At 36.9% G+C, this 22,294-nt stretch overlaps 1 protein-coding gene across 1 annotated transcript in view; it reads left to right on the top strand.

The window, feature by feature from the left end:
• npr1b (natriuretic peptide receptor 1b) overlaps positions 1–22,075 on the top strand; it is a 46,554-nt gene extending 24,479 nt beyond the window's left edge. The window contains exons 6-22 of the mRNA XM_081389736.1: positions 6,470–6,564; positions 9,834–9,969; positions 10,049–10,133; positions 10,233–10,353; positions 10,521–10,595; positions 10,944–11,021; positions 11,535–11,639; positions 12,352–12,423; positions 13,313–13,472; positions 13,636–13,791; positions 17,127–17,295; positions 17,448–17,594; positions 17,706–17,829; positions 17,909–17,977; positions 19,046–19,220; positions 19,454–19,552; positions 21,009–22,075. Coding sequence (XP_081245862.1) covers positions 6,470–6,564; positions 9,834–9,969; positions 10,049–10,133; positions 10,233–10,353; positions 10,521–10,595; positions 10,944–11,021; positions 11,535–11,639; positions 12,352–12,423; positions 13,313–13,472; positions 13,636–13,791; positions 17,127–17,295; positions 17,448–17,594; positions 17,706–17,829; positions 17,909–17,977; positions 19,046–19,220; positions 19,454–19,552; positions 21,009–21,157 — 2,015 coding nt within the window. The 3' untranslated portion in view covers positions 21,158–22,075. The remainder of the gene's footprint in view (positions 1–6,469; positions 6,565–9,833; positions 9,970–10,048; positions 10,134–10,232; positions 10,354–10,520; positions 10,596–10,943; positions 11,022–11,534; positions 11,640–12,351; positions 12,424–13,312; positions 13,473–13,635; positions 13,792–17,126; positions 17,296–17,447; positions 17,595–17,705; positions 17,830–17,908; positions 17,978–19,045; positions 19,221–19,453; positions 19,553–21,008) is intronic.
• The last annotated feature ends 219 nt before the right edge of the window (positions 22,076–22,294 follow it).

Here is a 22,294-nt window from a genome sequence, read left to right as displayed (position 1 = left end):
GACACTTGTTGATAAGAGATACCATACCTGTCCCAACCGAATCAATGATTAATTTAAAAAATCTCGGGTGAATGATATCATTAGGACAAAATGAAGGTTTGGGCTTGATAGTCACGTCCTTCAGTGTCTGGAGGTTGATAGGATCAAAAACCTCCCAGAAACCAGAAGCAGGTGTCAAGATTTGGGGGGACAGTTAAATTAGGGCAGACACTAAGTCTTAAGTTAGTGATTTTGTTAATAAAAAATCTTTGGAAGTTTTAACATAGAGCATCTGAGGCAACAGACAATGTATTAACAGATGGATTTACAACAGACTGAATGACTGAAAACAGTCATCAAACACCACTAGAAAGCAGCTTTTCCCTGTCCTCCCTGCATGTGCAAAACATATGAAGAATTGCTGGGGAGACTAGCTCAACCTCTAACTCTGTCTCGCATGTCATGGGTAACCCCCGCCCATCATTTGAGCCCTCTATCGCCAGGCACCTTAATCCCTCTCAAGGTGGGCTGCTCACCCCTCTCAAACCTGTTCTCCCTGGCAAAATGGATAGCTTTTCCGCGTCCTTCCACCAGGCCTCTTATAAAGCTTTGGCCTTGGCTGTAAGAGCCCTCAACATCTCCTCCCTGCTTTCAGCTTACCAGGCCGAGCTCCTGGTCAACATGGGGGAACAACTGGAGAAAGGGTTTCCGTCACCCACTCTCTGGAAGGAGATTGTAACTGTTAATGACCTAGTTCTCTGTAATGCCCATCAAGCTGTCCGTGCACTGTGGCTTAATCTATCTGGTCTCCCCGATAGTGAAAAGCGGCACATCGCTGGAGCGCTGGTTGAAATTGGCCAGGCTCTCTCTCAAGTTCTCTAATATCTTTTTCTAATATTAAGGTCTATTTAGCGACTATTGCTGCATGTCATGTTGGTTTTGACGGCAGTATGGTGGGGCAACACCCCCTTTTTCATAGATTTATGAAGGGCGTTTGCCATTCTCTTCCAGTCACTAGAAGAGCTGTTCCAGAGTGGGATCTCTCCATGGTGTTGGATGCTTTGTCTCAACAGCCTTTTAAAACACCTGGGAAATATTTCCATTCAGGCCCTGTCTTTCAAGACAGATCTGCTTCTGGCCTTGGCGTCAGCCAAATGTGTCAGTGATTTGCATGCACTGTTCATTCCTCGTGCACTAAATTCTCTCTCAGTGGATATAAGGTTTTTCCGAAGTCAACAAGCCTGTCTTCTTAAATATTGTGCTCCTCAATTAAAAGTAGTTTTTGTAAGGTTATATAATTTCTTTTAGACACATACACAGTGCCAAAACTATGGAAATTCTCAATAATTAGCCCTTTGCCAAAAAAGCCCGGTGCAAGTATCATGCCAAATGATTTTCGGCCTGTCGCAATAACTTGTTTAAAATGATGGAGTTGTTTTTGGCCAGTCATTTGACCTCCACTATGGACTCTATGCTAGATTCACTCCAGTTTGCATAGAGACTCTGCTTAATACAGTTACAAATCATCTTATTCATCCTAAAGGATATAGGGCAGTGTTCCTCAACCCTGCTCCTGAAGGACCCCCAACACTGCACGTTTTCTTTGTCTCCCTAATCAAACACACCTGATTCAATTCATCAGCTCATTATCACATGGGTTAATGAGCTGATGAGTTGAATCAGGTGGACCTGTTTAAGATTTTTTTAACAGCCCAAGCATACATACATTCCTTGGTGTGTAAACAAATTTATAAGGAAAAAACTATAAATAAAAAATCAACCCCATATCGGATTCCAAGTGATCAAGGGCTGCTCGTGCAATGTAAGCAATGACGTACATCCGAGTGAACGAGACTGAGGGAAGTTAGAGAGAGAAAGGGCATAAAATTAGTGCCAAAACATTAGAAGTTTTGAAGCGCGGAAAATAAATCACGTGAGCAAACTCCCTACACACAATGACACGCGATATAAGTTTTTTTAATCTACATACCATTGTTTAATTATATTTCAGCATAAGCATACATCAGACAGGTAATGAACATAATCTGGCTAATATTTATAATTTATTTATGGCTGAAATTTTGGAATTTATCATAATGTACTTGTATAACTGTAAAAGAAAGATTTTTTTTTTTTTTTTGCTTCCATTTAAAGCACAAAATGATCTTTGGGTCATTCCAATGCATGCTTTGGCTTGTTCCCACTTCCCAGCATGCATTGAGATACAAATTAATTATAGTTACTGTTATTATTGTTTTACTGCTTGCTTATTATGCTGTCGCTGTTGTTTTTGTCCTCACTGTTAGTTTCTTGTCATTTGTTGATGTTCAGAGCTTGTCTTTTCATGTGTTATGCGCTGAGGGTCTGTCTATGTCTTAGTCGAAAATCTTAAATTAAACATTTTGGTTTCCAGGGACAAACAACATTGGAAGTTGTCCTCTCTTTTAGAAGCTAACGCTGCACAAGGATTTAAGAGATTTCTCCTATTATCACCCATCCATTCACTCATGCCTTATTCCACCTTTCCATTTTATTTGATCCCAATGAATCTACAGTATTTGACTTCCCTCACATTATTCTAAAATCAGCAGGTGTCCTGTTGCCATGGGATCTGCTTCAAGTAAACGGTGGTTACATTTGGTTGTTTTGCCCACCCACACACAGCCAGGTGTGTTTCTGGAGATGTTTGACCTAAGCTAGTGGTCTAAATTTGATAGACTACCTCATGGGCCAAACCCAGACTCTTTCAAACATGGTAGCTTTTCCTGTAGATGTCTTTTCTGGAATACATTTGGTTTAAAACAGTTTGGAGAATAAAATGCAAAACAGTATAGTTATCAATTAAATAAAAATGTTTCTTTTCATATTTAAAGAGGACCTTTTATGTTTGTTTCTTTTACATTTTCAACTTTATTTAATGTATAATGTTGCTGTTTGAACAAAAAGTCTACAAAGCCCAAAGTCCTCTCCAAAGGGAGTTATTATCTTTATCAGTAAACTCTCTGAAATCCCTCGTTTGAGTTTTGTTCGTGAACGTATACATTACAATATTCCTTATTTAAATAATTCCTGCTCAAGGCATATGAAAAAGGGGACGAGGCCTGGTTAAGTTTCGTTAGTAGTGTGTTGAAACTCACGGTTATGGTATGGGGCGTGGCATTTCCGAAACATGCTCAAAGTGGTTTACCAATCACAACACACTGGTCCATCTGACCAATCAGAGCACATCGTGCTTTTCGGAAGGAGGGGCTTCATAGAGACAGAAACTAAACAGAGCGTTACTGACAGACTGGGAAGAGAGGTGCTGCAACAATGTAAAATATGTGAAAAACAATGTGTTGTTTGACTATTCAAGCATGAATTCCTATTCAAATTGACCCCTTCAAGGTAATAGGTCCCCTTTAAAATATGTCTTAAACTTAAGACATTGTTTCAAAACTAAAGATAATAGTCTCATTCATGCTATAATAGCAAAACATCACTCACAGATGAGCTATTTAGCACGTACAGAATGTGTGACATTCATATGTATTACAATGACTAATTTGGCTGCTGATTGCAATTAGATCTCTGTAAAATTTTAGACATCTTTAACAGCAGCCGCCCCCCAAAATCTAAATGACTAAGTTGGATCCACCTACAGTTATATCCTGTATTCAGTATAAAGTCGCTGAATAGACAGGAAGCACAGAATGTTCTACAAGCTTGTTCTGCTTTTTATATGACATTGAAAGGGAGAGTTGATTCTCTTGATTTATAAAATCATTCATCTTTATTGTAAAGATAATGAAATCTTTTCAGATCTATTGATTGCGTGCAGTTCTGTTACATTGTGCCTGTTATAGCTGGCTCAGAAAGGGACAGACTCAATGGGTACAGTCTGCCCATTGCCCATCATTTCATGCACCTTTATTAGTATTACCTTTATAACTAATTCTCTATTAATGTTGTGCTATTTGTTGTTATTATTTTTAATCTGTGATATTAATGTATAGATTAATGCATAAATTATCCTTGTGTTGTTGAGGTAGGCTACCATAATTTTAATTTTGTGATATTAGATAAATCGTTAGTTGATGTGAAATACTTCACTGTGACATAATTATTATACTATTACATCTAAAACTATTTGTAAAAACATTTTGCTAGTTGTTTTGTAATTCTTTTGTAATTCATGCAGTTTTTTATGACCTATACTATGAATAGAGATAATTTGTTCTTTTAAAAATGTATGTATTACCACAAGACCATTTCTAATTTCCATTTTGTAATTCAAAACATTTACATATCACATATATTTCATTAGCCTAAATGGTGTTAATTTTTTTTTTTTTTTTTTTTTTATCTGTAGTTAAAACCAAAAATTGTACAGCTATAAAACTATAAAACAGCTCTAAAGCAACTATATAGTCATAAGCTGAAAAATTCAGTCACAAAGTCACAAATCATTCTCACAATTTATACAAACCTTATCTATATTATCGAGGTAGATAACTAATTTTCCAAGGCAAAACAGATGTCAACATCATAGGAGATATGAAAGATGTGTTTTCGCTTTGACTTTATTCAAGACTTTATTCAGCATCAATCTGCCATTTACACTGTCATGCTGGCATGTCGTACTCAAGTAGTTTCCTGTACTTCCTGCTGATTAAGTCATTACACTACATAAATTACCTGTCTTCAATTCAGATGACTCCGACTATCATTATGCGTCCACTCATTGCACTCTTAAGTAGATTTTTTGGTACACACGCACACACACACACACACACACACTCTCTCTCTCTCTCTCTCTCTCTCTCTCTCTCTCTCTCTCTCTCTCCATGTTCTTCCCAGTGTTTCTAATGTAAAATTGATCAGAATTTGAAACTAAGACAGAAAGAGATACAGATACAGAAAGAGAATCTGTATTTCCTCTGAGAGCACGTTGGCAAAAGTGGCAGTGTTCAGGGATATTTCCCTTTGACCTCCAAAGAGAAATATGTGGCAAAACATTCCTCACAATCTGAATACAGTTTGCAGAAGCAGTCACTGTTCACTGTCTGTGAGCATCCATTCCTTTTATAGCTCATGTAGGCCTATTAAAGCTATTCTTATCATCAACCAATGTGAGGACATCTCTCTCTCTCCTCTCCCTCTCGCCAATGGCTTTGACATTTCCAGTCTGATAATGTTTAAGCTTTTCATATCAGTCTAAATGTCACTGTGTGTTTCCTCTGAGCTGGACTCTGCGTCTATCTGTACCCCATTTAAAGAGGTGAGTGGCCTCCACAGGAAATTACAGCCCGCACCTGACCCTCATCGGAAGATGGGGCCATCTTGCATAACCGGAAGCTTTTCAAGAGACTCAATTACATTTGATTGAACGCTCACATGCACACACACTGTGTATGGATTGATTTACTATGTGTGATTATAATCATTATGATTACTCATAACGTGGTTGGTACTCATTGTTAATGTGTTTGCATAATTATAGTTCACTTAAAGGTGCAGTAAGCGATTTCTGAGAAATGCTGTTGATAGTGGATCGGACCATGCACCACAATACAGCAGTAGGGGGCATATACCCTCATGAGGAAAATTTGAAGAAAGACTGTAGAAAGAGAGATGGCTGAGAGACATTACAAAAGAGAAAAGGTCAGAGGAATATCACTGGAAAAAGAAGGGTTATGATCAGGTAAGAGCTTTAGGACCCACATTAATGTTAGAAAAGCTTTTCAGTGGTGAGACTTAAGCGGAAAGGCGCGAAAACAGACGGCAAGGTTTCTTTGCTTTATTTTTCGCGAAGCATTATTTTGCTTCGCTTCAGCTATAATAAAGAGACATCCACTCTTGCATTTTGTGTTGTTAAATTTTGGGGGTGGAACAATGAAGTGTGGGGTGTGTTTGTATGGGTTGAAATCAACAAGTGATTTCTATGAAACACGGTTGATATTTCCGTGTTTCATAGAAATCACTTGTTGATTTCTTTCACTTTAAAGGGATATAGTCCACCCAAACATGACAAGATATTGAAAAGATATTTTGAAGAAAGGGTGGACTATCCCTTTAAAGTTTGGACTTTATTGTATGTTTAACTGATGTCTCTGTGGTGTTTATATGTATCAGTTAAAGAGATCAGTTAAAGGTATGTTTTTATTGGAAAATAATGGTATCATGGTTATAAAAGGCTCTTATAATGGAGTAAAGTTCCAAAGAATTTAATATCTGAAATGTTAAGCTTGTATTTTTGTTTTCTTAAAGCAATTACATGAACTCGTCCATAAAAGATGTAGATCATTTGAGGGGATCATTTTGTTTAGATTGACATTTTACTGCCGGGAGTACTGCTGAACTTTAAATTCATCTGCAAATGATGGCCAGGCAGGTCATGAACCTTGAGTAGGTCGAAGTTTACACTTTGTCAAAGCTATGTTTTAGTGTTCTGATGTTAATTTGTTGCAGTCGTCTCTATAACACACACTCTGTCTCTTGGTTTTCCCAGGTGTCACTGGTCTGGTGCAGATTGATGAGAATGGAGACAGAGAGACTGATTTCGCCCTGTGGGACATGACTGACACGAACAGTGGCAACTTTCAGGTTAGTTATAATCTCACTTTGTCTCACAGCTTTCTCATTTATCACATCTATATCTATATATATCTATATATATATATATATCTATATATATATATATATATATATATCTGTATATATATTAATATATATATATATATATATATATATGTATATATATATATATATGTATATATATATATATATATGTATATGTATATATATATATATATATATATATATATATATATATATATATATATATATGTGTGTGTGTGTGTGTGTGCCACATTAGTTTGAATAGCAATGATGCTTCTGTTAGTAATAGATGGATGAAATGCAATCACATTTTTCTTACAGTTGATGTGTGTGTGTGTGTGTGTGTGTGTGTGTGTGTGTGTGTGTGTGTGTGTGTGTCATCTAAACAGTTTTGCCTTTGTTACAGGCTAATGAATTAGAATATAACACCTGAATCTAAAAAAAACAAGGGGCAATTGGTGTCATAAATTTAAAACCAGAGGACAAACGCACACGCACCCTCCTTTCTGAAAGACACTTGATTGGTAATTGGGAGGCCAGGCTGTAGGGAGGTTAATTATAGGATACATATTCAGTCAGGGGAATGTTTTTTGTTTGTGTGAACGTGTACCGGATAGATGCAGAATAGATATTAAAGATCTTAACTGCTCTCTGAATATAAATTCAGTAATTTTTCATTTTAACATTTTGCTTTTGCTATCTGTGAGAGCTATAGAAATCATATGACTAGTGCAGTTTTTGTTCTCCTGTGTTGACATCAAGGGGTCAAAGTTCAGTTAGCCCTGGCTGGTAGATGCCATAACTAAACTGGATCTGGACACAAAAAAGCATCTTTCTGATATTCTGATGGAATAATTACTTTGTGCAAGTCATTTTTTTAATACATTTTATTATACAATACTAGTGCCCATTGTGGGCTCTTAGAAGTGTGAAATAGGCAAGGCAAGTTTATTTATATAGCACATTTCATACACTATGAATTCAATAGATTCACACAATGCAAAGTGCTTTGCAGAAAATAATTTAAATAATCACAAAATAAAAGCAAGGGAAATTAAAACAGTTATAAAAGAAATTAAAGAAATTGAGATTTTCCCATGTGGCTTGTACTGTGTCTGTGGTGTTCTTTAGACGCGCCCAAAAAATCTATTGGACGACTCCAATAGACCCGATTTTTCCCCAAAATCGGACAGGAGGAGGTCTAGGACTGACTCACAGGGTAACCATGGGTTCACTGGTCATCAGTCCTCACCCCAAAAACCCATTTGTTCGGAAGCTCTAGGAATGGAATCAATCCAGTCCGCACCCCACATAATCTCGAGTTTAATCACGTCAAACTTACTACTCCAACACAAATCCAGGCCATCAGCATGGTTTCATCACTCTTACCAAATTCTCAGTGCCATTTCAGTTCAATTTAGAATAAAAAGGAGGATGCAAAATAAATACAGTGTAATCAGTCGGACGTACAGTGGCACAGTACTCATGCAGTAAATGCACAGCTAAACAGATGTGTTTTGAGTTTGGATTTGAATGTGACTGTAGGAGCACGTCTGATCTCCTCTGGAAGCTGGTTCCAGCTGCGGCTGGCATAGTAGCTAAAAGCGGACTCACCATGCTTAGAGTGAACCCTTGGTATTTTTAGCTGATGTGATCCTAATGATCTGAGTGATCTGTTTATTTAGTGAGCATATCTGCAATGTATTGAGGTCCTAGGCCATTGAGTGATTTATATACCAGTAATACTTTAAAATCAATCCTAAATGTAACTGGGAGCCAATGTAAAGACCTGAGGACTGGTGTGATATGTTCATATTTTCTGGTTCTGCTTAGAATCCTGGCGGCAGCGTTCTGTATGAGCTGCAACTGTCTTATGGTCTTTTTGGGAAGGCCAGTGAGGAGTCCATTACAATAATCCACCCTGCTGGTGATGAAAGCATGAATACGTTTTTCTAAGTCTTGTCTGGAATTTGATTTAAGTCTTGCTGATTTAGTTATTGCTTTGACATGACTACTGAAACTAAGGTCTGACTCCAGAATCACACCGAGATTCCTGACTTGATTTATAGTTGTTTGACCCCTAGCATCAAGGTATGCGTTCATCTTGAGTACTTCATCTTTTTTTCTAAACGCAATGACTTCAGTTTTGTCTTTGTTTATAGGCGATAGGGCTAAGTAGAGCTGTGTGTCATCTGCACACACTCTGGTCTCTGGTAAGAAATTTGGTTCTTTCTCATCATTTGGCTCAGTGGGCTTACAGGTTGAACAGGAGTGGCGCAAGAATTGAGCCTTGAGGGACTCCACATGTCATGGATGTCCATTCAGACTTATGGTCTCCTATACTCACATAATTACCTCTCCCTCCTAAGTATGACCTGAACCATTTTAGGACTATCCCAGAAAGCCTGACCCACTTTTCCAGCCTGTCAAGAAGTATGTTATGATCGACAGTGTCAAATGCAGCACTGAGGTCAAGTAGTACCAGTATTGATGTTTTGCCTGCATCACTATTTAACCGAATATCGTTTATTATCTTTATGAGCGCTGTCTCTGTGCTTTGATGTGGTCGGAAACCAGATTGAAAATTGTCAAAAGTATCCATTTGAGATTAGGAAATTGTTCAGCTGATTGAAGACAACTTTTTCAATGATCTTTCCAATGAAAGGAAGATTTGAGATTGGTCTGTAATTGCTCAATATGTTGCTATCCAGATTGTTCTTTTTTAGGAGGGGCTTGACAACTGCAGTTTTAAGGGACTTTGGAAAAGTCCCAGAGAGAAGTGAGGAGTTTACCACTTCTAGGAGATCTGCTTCTAAGCAGTTTAACACACTTTTGAAAAAGAAGGTGGGGAGTGTGTCAAGGGCGTAGGTTGATGTTTTAAGGTGCTATACTGTTTCTTCCAAATTTTTACCATTAATTTCCTCGAAATCCGACATAGTAACTTTCTCAGGTTGTAGTCTGATCTGTCTTACCTCAGTGGAAAGTTAGACACTAAGTTGTAAAGACTACTTTAGACTAAAGTTGTTAGACATTGAACACCCCCCCCACACACACACACACACACACACACACACACCCAAAAATGCAATTTTGATTGGATTTTGGGGCTTTAAGGTATTGCAACAAGTCTAACATTGAACACTGCTGTTTTTCTTCCATTTTAGATTTTGAATTTATTAAATAATAGAAATAGAATTATCTATCTCCATTATGACCGTTTGTTCTCTTATTGATTACTTCATGTTGTGCTGCAGATTGTGGCAGTGTATAACGGCACTCAGAAGCAGATGAAGATTCTTCCTGGGATGGCCATCCAGTGGCCAGGTGGTGACATTCCCTTGGATGTTCCATACTGTGGCTTTAAGAACGACAACCCTGACTGTCATGAACGTAGGTATCTTACACTAGTTCTGCAGTCCAACTGCTTACCCACCTCACAATCTCTGTCACTTTCCCTCTTTCCTTTTAGGAACAATCGGAATGCACCAGATGATTTCCATTGTTCTTTTCCTCATCTTTGTCATCATCTTCACTGTGACTGTGTTTGTATACAGGTGAGAGATCAAGCAAGATGATTTTGATACCTAAATGTGATTCTGGTTCTTTTCTACAAATATGGGCACGTCTTAAATACCTACTGTATGTACACACAGAAAGCTGAAGCTGGAGAAGGAGTTGGTCGCTCAGTTATGGAGGATCGCTTGGGAGGACATTCAGATGAGCAATCTGGAAAAGGCCCTGAAAAGCACCGGCAGCAAACTCACACTCTCTCTAGTAAAACACAGATACAGTACATACTACATACTAGTGCACACTCATACATACTAGTGCACACTCATATTAACAGCTCTCTGGTTTTCCATTTTAATATTAATTTTATTTGATTATTTATTATAATTACTATCATTATTATATCACTTGTTCTCTCTCATTCACTACAGAGAGGTTCAAACTATGGATCACTGCTGACAGCTGAGGGTAATTTCCAGATGTTTGCAAAGACTGGCTACTTTAAGGTATCTTTCTGACAAGCTCTGTTTAAACATTTACATGGTAACCCTTCACAATAAGGTTCAATTTGGTAATTGTGTATTATGATCAACATTATTCACAGCATTTATTATTTTGTAATAGGTTAAGGATAATTTAGAAATATTTAGTCATTGCCAGTTTATGTTTGTTCATCATATGTTTAATAATGTTAATTTATACAAGTTGAAATGTTAAAAATGTATGAGTAGTAACTTATGCATTAACTATTTATAATTCAAAATTTTACCATTTAAATGTTTGTTTGAACCTTAAAATGCACACCTGCTACCCACTGCAAACATAACGTGTGTGCACGCTTATTTTTTCCCCAGGGAAACATTGTAGCCATTAAATACATCAAAAGAAAGCGCATCGAGTTAACGAGGAAAGTGTTGTTTGAACTGAAGCATGTGAGTGTGTCATGCTGTTTTTTGCTCTAAAGGAGGATTATTTTGCTAATCTGATTATAATCATTACAAAAACAATACCATTCAAAGTTTTGGGGTCAGTTTGATTTTTTTCTTTAAGAAATTAATACTTCTATTTAGTAAGGTTGCATTAAATGGATTGAATTGATTGTATAATTCAAAAGATTTCTATTTCTAATAAATGTTGTTCTTTTGAACTTTTAATTGATCAAAGAATCCTGAAAAAGTGTATCACAGTTTCCATAAAAACATTAAGCAGCACAACTGTTTTCAACATTGATAATAATAAGAAATGGCTCTTGAGCACCGAATCATCATATTGGAATGATTTCTGAAGGATCATGTGACACTGAAAACTGGAGTAATCTTATCGACCCTAAAAAATTTAAATGGTTCTGTAGGTTCACAAAATACCAACAAGTGGAGTGTTTTGTTTATAAATGTTTGTAAAGATATACTGTGAATTGTGAACAATAGTGCATGTTTGTTCTCCAGATGAGAGATGTGCAGAATGAGCATTTGACTCGTTTTATCGGCGCCTGCATCGACCCGCCCAATATCTGCATCTTCACAGAATACTGCCCTCGAGGCAGCCTGCAGGTATTGACACACAGGATTCTGTCATTGTAGGGACTTCTCATTGACTTACTGTGCTAATTATGTTTTCTATCCTCTAACCCTAAACTCAACCTTTACAGAAACAAAGTTTTAATTAAAATTCCTTGTGTGGGCCATTGGCTTATCAATTTAGATTATTTCAGATCTTTTTGATGACATGCAGAGCCACACTCATACATCAATATGAAAATGTGCATGTACACACACTATTTCTAATGACTGTAGAAGATCTCAGGTTGGCAGGTTATGAAGGAAATGTTTATATGTACCAAATGTGGAATTGCCAGGCTAAAGCTGTGGTCACATTAGTGAAAATTCACAATCAAAAAAGGTCCATTGTCTATATCAATGGTGTAGTGATATGTTTGGACACTCTAAACAAATAATTTAATTATGTTCTAAATATCGAACGAAATAACATTTGCAAACATGTCAGATCCTTTTTGTAAGAAAAATGTATTAAGTCAGCCCCCCAAATATCTTGATTTTTAGTTGTTTTAATTACATTTTCATACTTGTTTTGTCTTATTTTAGGTAATTTTAAGTCATATTGAGGCCCCCTTTGTTCCCTAGTGGTCCCTGGCCCCCAGTTGAGAACCACTGCATTATTAAGTTTGCCTCAAGTCCAAATACTTTTTGGGCCGTATATGTATGTATATGTACTTGCCTCAGTTTTTTCTGTATCTACACACAGGACATTTTGGAGAACGAAAGCATCACACTTGACTGGATGTTCAAATATTCTCTAGTCAGTGACATAGTAAAGGTAGAGACCCTTCTCTTTACTTAAAGTGAAATTTACCATAAAAGGTTAGTTTACCCAGAAATGAAAAAATTGTCATCAATTACTCATCCTCATGTTGTTCCAAAGCCATAAGACTTTTGTTCATCTTCGAAACACAAATGAAGATATTTTGATGACATCTGAGAGCTTTCTATCCCTCCATTGACAGTCCACGCAACTAGCACCTTGTAGCTTCAAAAAGGTCATAAAGAGTTTGTAAAACTAATCCATATCAGTTGAGTGGTTTAGTCCAAATTTGCTGAAGAGACTCGATCACTTTATATGATGAACAGATTATTTTTTAGTTTTTTTCACATACAAACATTGATCAGCGAACATAAACAGAAGCTCAACCGTACTAGCTTGACGCACGACAACAAAGCTCTTGCGGAAGCTAAAGCGTTCACACGAGAATGAACCTCATTGGTTCCCGCACGTCAAGCATGCTTGAGCTACCGTTCATCATAACTGATGTTTGGGTTGATAAATGTTTATATGTGAATAAAAGCCAAAATTTAATCTGTTCATCATATAAAGCGATCAAGTCTCTTCAGAAAATTCAGAATAAATTCATACAGATTAGTTTTACAATCTTTTAATGAACTTTTTGAAGCATCAAAGTGGTAGTTGTGTGAAAAAATGACAGATTTCATTTAAAATATCTTCATTTGTGTTACGAAGATGAACGAAAGTCTTACGGGTTTGGAACGACATGAAGTTAAGTAAATGACAGAATTTTCATTTTTGGGGGAACTATCCCTTTAAGTGTTCATGCATTTATTTTCCATGATAACTTTCTATTTTCTCTCATTTTACTCCGTTCCTGCCCTCTTGCTTTCTTTCATGCTGTCCAATCTTCCTCTCCCCTCAGGGCATGGCTTTCCTCCATAACAGTGTGATTGTATCCCATGGCAACCTGAAGTCATCCAACTGTGTGGTTGACAATCGTTTTGTGCTAAAGATCACTGACTATGGGCTGTCCAGCATCAGGAAAGAGTCAGACACGGAGGATGCCCACTCTTATTATGCACGTCAGTCATGTGACCTTTCTTCTTTGTCAATTCATGTGTCAAATTTACTCACATGCATACAGTTTCCACGACACGCATGCATGCAAACCTCAGTCACGGTCTCTGTTGTTCACTGTCAGTCCCCTGTCTGTGTCTGTGTGCATTTGCATATGCCTGTGTGTAGGTAAGCTGTGGACGGCTCCAGAGCTGTTGAGATTGGAGTGCTTTCCTCCAGGAGGCACGCAAAAGGGCGACGTATACAGTTTTGGCATCATACTTCAGGAAGTGGCTCTGCGCAGAGGAGTCTTTTACCTGGAGGGAGACTCGCTAAGCCCCAAAGGTCAGAGATCAAATCTTGCCAATACACGTGTCATAAATTACACAATTAGCCTAAGTCTACCTGTCTCTATCCTGTTTTTGATATTAAATCCTAAACCTTAAACATGTATGTACTCTCATTTTGTTTCAAACCTTTATGACTTTCAGTGGAGCAAAAAAGGAGACATATTGAAAAATGTTTTTTTTTTTAACCCATAAAATGAAAGTCGGTGTTGTTTTCCTCACAGAAGAAAGACATACAGGTCTGGAACAATTCTTTCAAGCTTCATATAGGATGTAATCATAAAAGCATCATAAAAGCAATCCATTTGACTCATCCATATGACTATATTCCAAGTCCTCTGGTCATTTTATAGCTTTGTGTGAAGAACGGACTGAAATTTTTATTGTTATTCACTGATAATTCTTCCCTCCTGTAAACTGTTAACCAGATAATTAAGTCAGTACACCAGATCAGACAATTCATGAATGAATTTTTGTGAACTGGATGAAGCGATTCATTGAAAACATCTGATTTAAAAGAACATTTTGTTAATGAATCAGGCATTAGTGCTTCTCTCATGAACATGCCAAGAGCAAATGTCAGTTTTGTATACATTTTTTGCCTAGATTTATAGTAGAGGAGTCAACACTATTTGCCAAAAGTCAGAGCCAGTTACAGATAATGGCCAGTCAGAGTTGACTGATTTGACAGAAAATTGCATAGTGTGTAGTACACCCACTTTGGTTTTAGCATTTAGAATATGATTCCATCCAGTCGGAGGGAATATAAAAATGTTTGATTTTTGAGCCAATTTTTAGAACAGATTGTTTTCATTTGTCATGCGTATCCTAGCAACAAGATGCCTGTTTGTTGAGTTTGGAAAAGCTTGAAAGTAGTGTGTGATCCTCAGTCGTTTATATGATGCCCAGTTTTGCCCAGTCTGCAAGTGTATGATGTCTAGCATTATAATTTTTATATAATTAAGTTTAGAGTTTAATTTCACATTACGTTTCTGTTTCATCTGTTTCTCACACAAAGCTATCATATGGCTTCAGAACATCTGAAATATTGCTCACAAGTCGAACTGGACTGATGATTTTGACATGTTCTTTTTGAAGCTTGAAAGCCTTAGTTCACATTCAATTGCCAATGGTAAAAATATGGTTTTATGTCTTCTCCATTTAATTAATAAATTAATGTCATTCATTTTTATTCCTTTAATATCATTCATTTTGATTCTCCGTGAGATTTGGGGTCTGAAATACTTGGAGCATGAGAACAATTTGAGGAGGATGAAAAACTTGGTTTTCTGCCTCTTTCTAAAATGCTTCAAAATATTGATGCACGGCTCTGCACTCACGCAAATTACTATCGAGAGCCTTCACAGTGACAGGAATGAAAGACGCTAATGAACCAGGTTCTTCAGAGAGGTCAACAAATACACAACCAGACGCCATTAACAACTGTGCTCACACACACACATGCATATTCTCACTTTACTACAGACACATCAAAGATCTTTTACACATACAGTATGTATGCACAAGAACACCCTTACAAGCTCTTAATTTGGCAGTCCACTACCCCTCTCAGTCCGCCGTCAGTGAGTATGTCTGAAGAGGAAGACACTTGACATTATCTTGTCATTTCACCAAAATACTCACAAATTGCATCCCCTGTATATGGTTCTCTTTTTTTCTGCAGAGAACAACCCTTAGGTGGTGAAGAGCTCTCTCATTCGTACATAGAAGTCAATCAATAGTGTCAGACTTTTGCATTTGTATGATTTTACAGAGTTGCTAATTGCCATAAAATATAAAAATCACGGCGTTCTAAAATGTTGCTAAAGTAACGTTCCGAATCGTCTCCATTGCATCTATAATTTCAATCCACACTGAATGAAAGAAAAGCTGTATAAATCACTGTCTTTTTAGATCACTTTCAGAGACACTAAAAGGTTTGTTTGTTCTTTGTCACACAAACACATACACACATATCCATCCACACTTGTCTCTTTCACTCTCTTTCACTCTCTGATCTAATTTATGGATTTAATCATGTGATTCAGAATACAGCCCACAAAGAGATGTATGTATGTGTGTATATGTGTGTTTTTATGTGAAGAACAGACTTCTGGTACACATACAAACACAGATAATGTGCTGTCAGCATATCTGGAGCTCGTGATCTCGGCACTATAATCAGAACTGACATAGAAGAAGAGATCATATCAATCTTCACCGGGCGGCACACATATGCACTTGGGCACCTTGGTAATGAGATTACTGTTGGCAAAGATTATGGTTGTAGACTGGTGAATCAATCAACCTAGTGTATGCTTGGCCAACCAATCAACCTGGCACCACCAGCACACATAAATACAAAACACAAACACAAAGAAATTGTGCAGCAGTAAAGATGACCTGAGCTCTGAAGAGCTGTTTCTTATCAGGACAGATTGTCCGTGAAAAGCCTCTCAGACGGAGCTGAGAAATGGTGTTTTTACTAGAGTGCTACAACCCACAGCCGTTTCTGCCAGGCTTTCAGAGCTGTAAGAGCCTGATGAATAGAGCTGAGAGAGATCAGGCAGAGGATGGAAAACGGAGATAAAACATTGTGGGAGTTTGTGGGAATAAGGCAGATGGAAAATGCCCTGATGCAACAGATAATAGAGAGAAAAGGAAGGAAGGCACATTAACTGGAAAAATGTCTAAAGACTGCTGATACTGTTGAAGTTAAAGGAACAGTTCATCCCCCCCAAAAACACAATCATTTTATGTATGACTTATTGAAGTTACAACGTAATAGAAGATGTGATGTGACCAATCATTTCTTCCATATTTTTGAAGGACATACAAGTGAAAAAGATTATCGAAAATAAAAAAAAAACATTAGGGCTTGGGTTCATGGGTTCAATCTCACAGCTGTTGATTGGATGGAGGCAGATCTGAATGCGAATTATCACATTTTAATTAAAAATTACAAGGTAAAAAAAAAAAGTAATTGCTTGCATGGATCAATCATTCATAATAAGATCAAAAACATGTATTTAGAAAATTAAACAGGGTAAATTTCTAAATTTAAAATCAGGTCTCATAACCAATAAAATGGCCTCATATTTAAATTCTGTTTTATTTTGTCTTTAAATCAGCTGTTTTAACTGATACAAGGGAATTTAGGCATCACAAATTATAATGTTGTACAGTATGAAAAATGAATATTCATTTTGATATTTGCTAAAGATAACATTTACAGGGTTAAATTATTAGTGTTTCTAACTTTGTGTGAGAGAGGACGGCAAAGGTAATATAAATGTAAAAATATGCTCTCCCGCTTTCTTTGGTTGTGTATAGAGATTGTGGACCGTCTTGCTCTGGGTGAATGGCCGTATCTACGGCCATCAGTGAACCCTCAGGCCCACAGTGAAGAGCTGGGTCAGCTGATGCAGCGCTGTTGGGCTGAAGAACCATCAGACAGACCAGAGTTCAACCATATTTGTGTGTTACTCCGCAAACAGAATAGGTCTGTCCCTTTTTACCCTCTAGTTATCGCCATCGATACTCCCTCACTTGTTTACTTATTTCTGTAACATTTCGTTCTGAACAATTTTATAAAATGCGTCTTATTGCTCACCCGATTCTGTCTCTTTCTCTGTCTCGCATTCTTTTTCTCAGGGAGCACAGAAGTAATATCTTGGATAATCTTTTGTCTCGAATGGAGCAGTATGCTAATAATCTAGAGGAGCTGGTAGAGGAGAGGACTCAAGCCTACCTGGAGGAGAAACGCAAGGCTGAAGCTTTACTGTACCAAATCCTCCCTCAGTCAGTTCACTTGACATACTGCACAAATAATAAATGAACTATACAATAATCCTATACACACTTGGTTAACTCTCATAGGACTTGATTTCTGATTTCTGTTGTGTGTGGTAGTTCAGTGGCAGACCAGCTGAAGAAGGGTGAGACAGTGCAGGCTGAAGCTTTTGACTCTGTCACCATTTACTTTAGTGATATTGTGGGTTTCACGGCCCTGTCAGCAGAGAGCACACCTTTGCAGGTATCTTACACTAAAAAAACAATCCTGTTTTTTTTAGTATTTGACCTTTTAAGATTTTAATTGTGTTTCCCTCTCATAGATCGTCACCCTCCTCAATGACCTTTACACCTGCTTTGATGCCATTATAGACAATTTTGATGTTTACAAGGTATCACCACCTCCTACCTGACCACATATTTGCCCTAAACAGCTGTATACATCTGTATCTTTTGTCACCAAACAATGTCTTTATTTATTCCTCATTTTCATTTTCTTCTTGCATTTAACAATTTTATCTTTCCAAACTTAATAACAAAATAAAAACGTAAAATCATAAAAATTTAATGTTTGTTGAATGTTTATCACATTTTTGGCAACTAAATGAGTAAATAAATAATCTTTTAATGGCCATTTTCTTGAAGTGACAATTTGTTCATATGGAAATATGAATTCATTTTACCTTTTGCTTTTTAAAAAATATATATCTGGTAATTTTAAAAGGGTTTTATTTAATTCTTTTTGTATTAAAATCTTATGGGACATTTTTTCTTTGAAAAGGGAGACAATACTTAATTAGCATATTTTAAATAAATATTGGATGCATCCTTATAGAAAATGTATATATTTTCATATTGCAAAGTTTGTCATTTAAAATAAATGAAAAATATAGCCTGTAGACCTTAGTCAGGGTACACTGTCGTTCAAATGTTTGCTGTTGGTTTTTGAAAGAAGTCTCTTATGCTCACCAATGCTGCAATTATTTGATCAACAACACTATAATTTATTGAACACACTATACTTCTATCCCTCACAGCCTTATTTACATTACTGTCAAAAATTAAAAATGGTGCTATTCTCTGTTCACTTGTACATTCATTGAACTCCCCTAATTTTAACAATGAATTTTTATTATTAAGTTTTTTTTTTTATGCATATAAATCTAACCCCCGGTTTCACAGACAAAGCTTAAGCCTAGTCCCAGGCGAAAATGCATGTTTTAACTGAAAGCAACTTGCACTGGCTATCTTAAAATATGTCAGTGCCATAGTTTTGTCTCAAGATGCACACCAGTAATGTGTTTTTCTAAGGCACGTTTATAAAAGCCTAATCTTAAAGCCTAATCCTGGCTTAATCTAAACCCTGTCTGTAAAACCGGGCCTACTTGTATTAGTCTTGTGTTTTGTGCTGATATGGATCTCTGTGTGATGTGGTGGTTATGTTTCTAATTGTTCCTTAGGTGGAGACAATAGGAGATGCCTACATGGTGGTTTCAGGATTGCCAGTACGGAACGGGAAACTGCACGGTCGTGAGATCGCACGCATGTCGCTTGCTCTGCTGGAGGCTGTTAAAACATTTAAGATTCGCCACCGACCTGATGAGCAGCTCAAATTACGAATCGGCCTTCACAGTGGTTAGAATGAATGCATCACTCTCAATTAGGTTGAACTATTTTTTTAACATACTGTTGGGCTATTTAAATTAGCAGAAAACTGACAGGGATTCTTCTGGTTGTAATAAGTTTTGTTAACATATAAACGCTATCTATTACAGAGACATATTTCTCAAACTCACCCATAGACTAGAGAACTTTTACTTTAGCATGCATAGTTTTGAACAGCATTTCCATGTGTATGTGTGTTTCAGGCCCTGTCTGTGCAGGAGTAGTTGGGCTTAAGATGCCTCGGTACTGTCTCTTTGGAGACACAGTAAACACATCCTCTCGCATGGAGTCAAATGGAGAACGTAAGGACTTACTGTTCCCATTCCCACCAAATAGCAATTTGTGCATATAACCATAGCAAGAGTTCAGGTCAGTTAGGTTAGGGTTAGTGATTTGAGCCATGACTTTATACGAAGGGTATAAGACAAGAACTGAAGACATACTGAGTGTGTTTCATTTCTATAATAGATTTGAAGTATAGAATTGTAAATTGTATAGAATCTGTTCAATTCTTTTCTGCAGACCACACTGAGGTTGAGATAACTACATATCCCCCTGGTTTCAGAGACAAGGCTTTAACCTAGTCCCAGACTAAAATGCATGTTTGAGCTGTTTTAACTGAAAGCAACTTGCACTGATATATCTTAAAATATGTCAGTGCCATTGTTTTGTCTCAAGATGCACACCAGTAATGTTTTTTTTTTTTCTAAGGAACGTTTATAAAAGCTACTTAAATGCCCTAAATGAACCAAAGCCTAATCCTGGCTTGATTTAAGCCCTGTTTGTGTAACCAAGCCATTAAAAATTAGCATTTTTAGTATTAGCCTTAGGTTACCAGACGTATTTAATTTTCAACACCAATATTCCATAATGAAATTATCAATCATAAAAGTTGATGAAAAGATTTCATTGTAATTCCGATTTAATTATTTCCCCCACCACCTGTTTCCCCACATAAACGCTGCCAGATAAATGAGAAATATCAGCTGGCTTTAGATAACACTTGACAAAAGCAAAACAAATTGCAATCAGGAAAGACATTAATTTTGAGTAGATTGGCATATATCACAATCCATACATCACCTGCCTTGATCCATCACAATCCTGATACTTTTTACTCTGGGGGTTTTATTGCACACTGGGTTTTACTGGGGGGTTTATGCCATTTATGTGCATTTCCAGTATCAGGACGCTGATCCCTAATTTAAAAAAAAAAACTTTTTTATTATTGTTAATTGAAATAAAGCTGATATATAAATATTACATGACAAACTTAACATGAAAATACTATGAAAATTAAAAATGTTTCCTTGGTATCTAAAGGCTAATTTACACTGCACTGACAGGTATCGACCAATGATGACAGTCACCAGATGAACTTAAACATTCCAAGACCCAACAAACCCGTTTCAACATGTTCAATGGGCCTGAACTGAATTTAAATAATTTTAAATTGAAGTAGTAAATTGACTAAAACTAAAAAATTATAAAAATGACAAGCGAGTAACGAAAAATTTAACTAAAATGAAAATAAAAGCTGATTCAAAATATTCATAAATATAGTAATATTATATAAATAATACAAAAATAAATAAATAAGCCAATAAAAAATAATTGGCTCTTTTAATTACCTGCTGCTGGAAATTACATGAGTAAATAATGTTTGCCAACACACTTAAGTCAACACGATGAAGTGAGCTCAACTAATCAGTGTATATACAGTAACACTGTAATCATTTACACGCTGTTATCCTGCAGCACTGAAGATTCATGTGTCGTCAGCCACTCGAGATGTGCTGCAGGAGTTCAACTGTTTCCAGCTGGAGCTGAGAGGAGAAGTGGAGATGAAGGGAAAAGGGAAGATGACGACCTACTGGCTTCTGGGGGAAATGAAGGACAGTGATTGAGATGGTGGGGAGTGAGAGTGTAAAGCCCCAACGGGATCAGCAGAGACACACTGACTATAGTCAAATGCACCCAGGGGAACCAAGCCGAGACTGTTGGGTGCCGGTTCTGTTGGCCAAATGCACACGCATGTAATCCTGTACAGCACTAGATGATGTCTGACCTTGTATATATGTACTTTAAGATGTTTCTTTTGTAAGAGCACCAGCTGCAGCTGTAAATGGAGTGAAGTTTGAGTGTGATTGAATATCGCCCCCTGGTGGATAAGTAGCAGCACTGCTGGCTTAGATAAATATGATTACTTCCAGCCAGGGTGTCTGTGAGAAAAGACATGTAAATATTAAAGATGATGATGTTATTAATCATAATTTAACTCACCCCAAAAAGAAAATCCCCCCCAAAAAACATAATTCAAATGTTTTGAAGACAAATCTTATTTACTATTTTGTCATTTATTTCACTGAAGTAATATTTCTAGATTCTTATATTCCAAATAATTTGTATCACCCAGTCGGACTCTTGCACGCATAAACATTCTTCCTTAAGCCATTTAGACGCATTGCTCTCTGGTTTATGGTCCTCGTTTTGAGAGTTTTTGGTGTAATTGATGCAATTTCGTGAGCCAAGCAGAGCCACAGCAGCTTTAATAAAGCATAAATAGAACCAACCTGCTAACAGATCCGTAACACCACTCAGTTTGATTTTAGATAATTTTCCCAGCTTTTTCATTATACACGCAGAGTCTACATGGGAGACTTGGAGATTGAAACAGAATTGACTCTTTATCAAATATCATCTATGAGAAGCACTTCGCCATTGTATTATTTTGCATGCTTGAATGTTTACTTACTTTTTCTGCCTTTTTATTTGTTTCATAGTCAGTAAAGTGAAATGGCTCTAATGGCATAGAGTCTATCTCCAAATGATCTTAAGGTCGTGATTATAATGCACCACATTCATATAGAAGCTGACATTAACTTCTGACTGCAATCAAGATCTGTATCATTTTAAAATCATCTTTTAATTTCTTATATTCTCTTGAGAGTCTATTTAAGTACCTGCCTGAAACTTCAATTACTTACAACCAACTTTGTATGGATTCTCTCACTTATTTAATTTCAGATTGTCATTCCCATTGG

Source organism: Scardinius erythrophthalmus (assembly GCF_964197995.2).
Source record: "Scardinius erythrophthalmus genome assembly, chromosome: 16".
NCBI classification, from domain to species: domain Eukaryota; kingdom Metazoa; phylum Chordata; class Actinopteri; order Cypriniformes; family Leuciscidae; genus Scardinius; species Scardinius erythrophthalmus.
The sequence above is the reverse complement of the archived record's forward strand: the minus strand, read 5'-3'. Positions and strand labels throughout refer to the sequence as shown.